The following is a 5,750-nucleotide window of genomic DNA, read 5'->3' on the forward strand; positions in this document are numbered from 1 at the left end:
AAATGGCAAAGGAAACGACTTCAAGGTGTAAATCTTAATTTCTGGAATTTGGGGTTAAAGCTTTCTTGCTGCTTAGGAGCAAATACATTTTCTATTAGTGGTGGGAAATACTCTCCACCGCATTCTATGGATGTGAAACAACAACTAAGTCAAATCTCTTCAAAAGAGCTCACTGTTGAAACACAGGTGAAATGGTTATTTGCTATATAATATATTTGTCTAAATCGAACACAATTGCCATATACTGAGATCAGGCTCGTTGTCTCACTGAAATGGGCTGTTAAGGCCAAAGACTGTGTTTGTGTAGCTGGTATGTGACTCACTGTGGATGCAGCTGAAACAGGGGAAACAAAAACAATAAGTGTTTCTTGGATTTGAATTTTTCTTTTTGACAATCTTTCAGTAGTAACATAGCAGGATTTAATCACTGTCAATTACAGGTCTTAATTAAATGGTAGTAAGCACTTATTACTGTGATAGTGGAATGGAGATAGCTACCAGATGATTTAAGAGCTCTTTATAGGAGTAACTGCTCCTGAATAAACACAAAACTTTTCTTACTTGTCTCTGAGATTAAAATTGGAAAAAAACCCATAAGAAATGCATGGCAGACATTTTATTTTTTAGGATCTTGCTTTTGTTGTATATTGGCTTCACTTTTTTGCAGTTAAAGTTTGCAAAGATGTATGTTCAACTGCAGGGATATATTGTCTAGGCTGTGGATTGCACATTCAAAATAGAAGCTTATGCAAACAAAAAAAATTGAAGTAGGCCACTAATGATTTGTGCATGTAAATAATCCATTGAAGATGCCATCAGTTTAATTGCATGTGCAGATTAAAAATATTTATTTGAAAACAAAGCTCTTAATATTCAGTTTATATTTCTGTCAAAATCTGTTGAGAAATTCAATCATTTTATGATAATTAACAATGGGAAAACCATAGAAGTCTTGAAGTTTGATTTAGATAAGTACCAGAAATACAGATGTTTATCCATCCTGCACATGTCTCTCGAGTTTTCTTGCAAAATTTCTGGTTCTTTGGGCCTTTAGGGAAGTTAGACATGTATTGTAATTCTGCTTTTGGTTCCCTCTAGACTCCACAAGAGCAGAGAAAAATGAGAAGAAAATTACTCATCCATTTTTGTGTTTCCTCACAGAAGGCTAGTTTAAGTTGGGTCTTTTTTTTCTGTCTACTTTCCTCATTATAGTGGTAGTTATGAAGCTGGAAGAGTTCTGTGCGTTCGGCTTATTACTAAAGTAATTCAGATCTGTGAATCTTTTGGGTCTTTTTTTTGGTGCAAATTGCATGAATCTTCAGAGTTCTCGTACTCTAATCTGTGATGTTAGTAAGTTTCCACTGCGAGCTTAATGAGGGATGCCATGGAGACCTGTGCTACTAACGATGCTCTGAATTTCTTCTCAGACCGTCTGGCTTTTTGTGGTAGGTTAGGAGCTTGATCCCCAGCATCAAACACTACCGACTCAACTGTCATGAAATAAGAAGCTGCTTACCGCACGGTGTGAAAAGGCCGCGCTTAGCAGCGTTTGAGTGATGATGCTAAGCAGGTTTGGAGCTGGAACGCTGCCGACTTTGGCAGTTTCTTTGTTAAGATGTTTTAATTGATCCCACTGCAATGTTTTCTCAATGCTAGAATTCTGCCAAACATCTGGCTGGGAAGTTGCCCTCGGCAGCTGGAGCATGTGACCGTCAAGCTGAAGCATGAGCTGGGCGTTACAGCTGTGATGAACTTCCAGACGGAATGGGACATTGTTCAGAATTCCTGGGGCTGCAACCGCTACCCGGAACCTATGAGCCCCCAAATCCTCATGAAACTGTATAAAGAAGAAGGTCTTGCCTACATCTGGATGCCAACCCCAGACATGAGCACTGAAGGTAATGCTCAGACCACTCTTGCAGCTAAATTAATAGTAACAAACCCGCTGAGTTACTGATCTAGCACTTTCATGACTGCATTTTTTTCCGTGTAAATTTTGCGTAAAAATATAGCTAACACACAAGGTGTAATTTCTGTGTGTGTTGTCTCTAACAAATTATTCCTATTTTCTTGTAGACAGAGAGGCCATCTAAAGTACTTCATGGCTGGCAGTATATATGTATTTGAGTTTAAAGCCGTATGACATTGATAACTGCTTGACTGGTTTTGCTTTCAGCTTGAATTCAGCCCATATAATGAAAATATGCTGTGTAGGTGGAAGACTGCAAGCTTGCACAGCAGGACAGCTTGCCATCCTTGCTGGTTAAAAATGCAGAGACAGTGCTGTATGTCTGTTTCTGCTATTCCCTTTCCCCAGGAAACCATTTTTCTTTAGCTATAGTATCCCAGTCTGATAAATCTCCATGGAGTAATTTATATAATCATTTGTAATTAATTTAGAATACCCATAGCACCTCATGTCATAACATAAATTACTATTTTTAATGCTCAGTTTAAAATGTGGTTTCCAACCAGGAGGTTAGAAAGTGTGTGTGGTTTTGAGTGAGTAGCCTAGCAGGAGAAGAGAGTGCTTTCAGTAGAGTGAAATACTCCTGCCACAAAGCGAGAACTGTCATATCAGTAATAGAACATCAGGGAAGACAGGAGACCATAAAACAGGGATTTGAAAGGACTTAATGTCAGTGCTTATCTGTGCTGTGAGGAAAAGTTAGGCTCTGATGTTTGCAGCTGTAGTTCCCAGGGTAACAGGGAGACAGGCGTCAGGAAATACGGTGTAGTCATCCCTTTGGGAGTGAGAAAGACTGTTCTGTGGTGTTTAACCATTTGCTTAGTACACAATTAAATCACAACAGTATTACGTTGTACTCTTCTGCTCTCCCTCCCTCGCTTGTTATTGGCATAGTGGCCTTCATTACAATGTTTTGGAAGGCAGCAGCACGTAGGTAGCTTTGCAAACCTCTGGTACTAAAAAACATTGTGCTTTTGGCTCTCTAGCTTTAATGCTATATAAGATGTGCCGTTTGATGTAAGTTACTGCCTTATCTCAGTCCCTGTGAAAATGAATATGCCACACACATTCAGGGTTAATCAGAATGCATATTTGGAGAAGACTTGGGGCATTTTACAGATTTTGTCTGATCCAAATCTATGTTGCCAGAAGAAACAAAGGTTAGGGTAGGGGGTCATTTGGGAAAAAAAAAAAAAAAGGAAAAAACCAAAATATGTCAGGTTTGCCATTGTGATTCACAGTGCATCAGGCTGTTACAGACATAATCTCAACCGTGAAGATCGCTTTCTCAAATGCAAATGAACGTGCCTTGTTTTTAATCTTAGGAAGAATACAGATGTTGCCACAAGCTGTCTGCCTTTTGCACGGGCTACTGGAGAATGGGCATACGGTCTATGTTCATTGCAACGCTGGCATTGGCAGGTCTACAGCGGCTGTCAGTGGCTGGCTGAAGTACGTGATGGGATGGAGCCTGCGGAAAGTGCAGTACTTTTTGGCTTCCAGGAGACCAGCTGTCTACTTCGATGAGGAAGCCCTAATTAATGCTGAAGATGATTTCTACCAGAAATTTGGGCATCTTCGTTCCTCATGTAAAGTACAAGACTAGAAAAGCAGAAAAGGAAAAAGAAGGTGAAGAGGAATCCTTCTTTTTGAACCTCAAGGACTCAGAGTTCATGAGTGAGAGTTCTGCGTCTCTGCTACACATTATAAGCTTGTCACAGAAGTCATGAGAATTTGGTTAAAAAGTGCCTTTGAGGGTTTTTTACTTGCTTTCTTTAAGCTGATATGATTCATGTTTTCAAGCCTTTTTCTGCAAATATGAGACCTAGAAACAATGCAAAGGGAAATTAAAATTTTCTTTGAACTAGTTGCCTACAGAAACTGAGGTTTTAGGTTAGACACTAAATAAGACGTGATGTGAAATAGTTAGGGTTGGCAATATTTCAGCAACAAGAAACAGAAGGCATTCTCAGAAAATCAGATACAAAGGTTGACTGAATTAAGGTTCAGGTTAGGATGGAACTGATTATCATCAAAGCTGCTCAGTTATTTTAGGTGGAGTGTACAAGCGTTTTCTTGTAATTTTGTAGACAAGTGGTATTAATGAGAAAGACCAGAAAGAAACTGATTTTTCAACTCAGTTTCTTAAACAAAAAGGTAATGTCTAATGCAGTGAACTAAAATTTGCTCTCTTTGCCTATGTAGTTAATGTTAAATATTATGAGTTATAGCTATATTCTTCTATGACATTGGGGTTGTGCTGGGGTGTGGCATGAAGAGAGGAAACATCTCCACTTACTGCAGTTTTACTCTGCTGCAGGGAAGGACTACTTATTTATTACATTACCGTAGGCTGTGAGATCTCTAAGTCAAAGATACATTTTGCTTTTCTGGTCTATGCAGTGCTGTACAGGGGGGTCCCTAGGTGCCAAGTCAGTCTAAGCAGTAACCAGTGGGCTAAAACAGGACCTATAGGAACTTGTGATGAGCCTCATCACATGATTGACACCACAGCCTCTGTGTTGTTGACCTAGATGTATTTCTTCACTATGGCAAAAGTCTCTCCTTCTTGCATAAGCAGTGTGTGGATGTTCACAGATGCTAGATTTAGCCAAGTGAAGCGAATACATTCCTCTGTAGCAGCACAGAGCAACTTTGTGGGGGCGGTTCTCAGGAGCTTAGCCTCAGTTGGCTCATGTTGGCTTTGTGGGTGATCCCTGTTTTCCACTGCTGCGCAGTCCCGCAGCTAAACTAAGCAGTGGCACCAACAGCTTCCAGCCCTGCTCAGGTAAAACCAGTTTGCTGTAGGTTAAGTCTAAGAGAGAAAGGAGAGAAAGCATTTCCTAAGGAACAGAGGATTAAGGATGAATAAACATTAGGAAACCTAATTTCTATAGGTTTATTCTTCAGTGAAATCTCATTTTTTCCAGCCAACTTGACCCTCTAAAGACGCAGTCAGTGCCAGAATAGTTTACCTGATACATATTGATTATCCGAATACTTAATGGAGAAACTATTAGATATGAATTGTTCATGGAGAATGTCCAGAATAATGTAATATATTCTATTTATCCTATACTTTAATCATCTTCAAAAGGAAAAATGTTTATTTAAGTTGTTCTGTATGTGTGGTTTTGATCATGACTTTGTTTCTTATATTTTCCTTTGAAATAACACTGCCTGTTGTGAAAATGGTTGAGAAAAGTTCTCTATTAAATAAAAACATAACTACAATTCCAGCAGCCCATTTCGTCATATGTCTTTGGCTCCCAATTTCATGAATAGCAAACAGGGTCATGACTGATATTTCTATATATTTCTATATAAAGTGGACCAGCGACTTTAATGGTACCAGCCCATTTCTTGTCTGCTATGCTGTGTCAGTTTTGATGGGCTGTTGAGGAGGAAATCTCAAAAAACAGCACAGCAAAGATGCCTGGGTGATACGGCACCTCTGATACCTCTGGAGACCGAAAATGGGGGTTGTTTCTCCTGTCCTGATGCGGAGAGCAGAGGGAGCGTGTCAGTGCCGCTGCCTGGCTGTTGGGCTCTCGGGCGAGCGCGCTCTGCAAGCGCGCGCTCATGAGCACCCACGAGTTGCCTCCTGTTGACTGAGTTCAAAGTAAACAGGGTGAGCTTTTGCTACCACGTGCCTCTTGGAATCAAGCGCTGAGAGGAGGAGGATGGCATGAGAAGCAGGGAGTAGAACTCCCTTAAGTTTTACATTGCAGTCGAGATCTATTTGAAACCCCAACCTTAAACTGTGTTTCCAGGCATTCCT

General features: G+C 40.2%; 1 protein-coding gene across 1 annotated transcript; it reads left to right on the forward strand.

Annotated features, from left to right (window-relative positions):
- Positions 1-1,656: 1,656 nt before the first annotated feature.
- EPM2A (epilepsy, progressive myoclonus type 2A, Lafora disease (laforin)) lies at positions 1,657-3,575 on the forward strand (the record flags this gene model as incomplete). Its single annotated transcript, XM_010287080.1, has 2 exons — positions 1,657-1,898; positions 3,295-3,575. Coding segments are annotated over 2 exons (523 nt in total), but the record flags the coding sequence as incomplete, so codon positions are not given.
- Between the last annotated feature and the right edge of the window lie 2,175 nt (positions 3,576-5,750).

This window comes from Phaethon lepturus, unplaced genomic scaffold (assembly GCF_000687285.1).
Source record: "Phaethon lepturus isolate BGI_N335 unplaced genomic scaffold, ASM68728v1 scaffold45005, whole genome shotgun sequence".
Taxonomy (NCBI): domain Eukaryota; kingdom Metazoa; phylum Chordata; class Aves; order Phaethontiformes; family Phaethontidae; genus Phaethon; species Phaethon lepturus.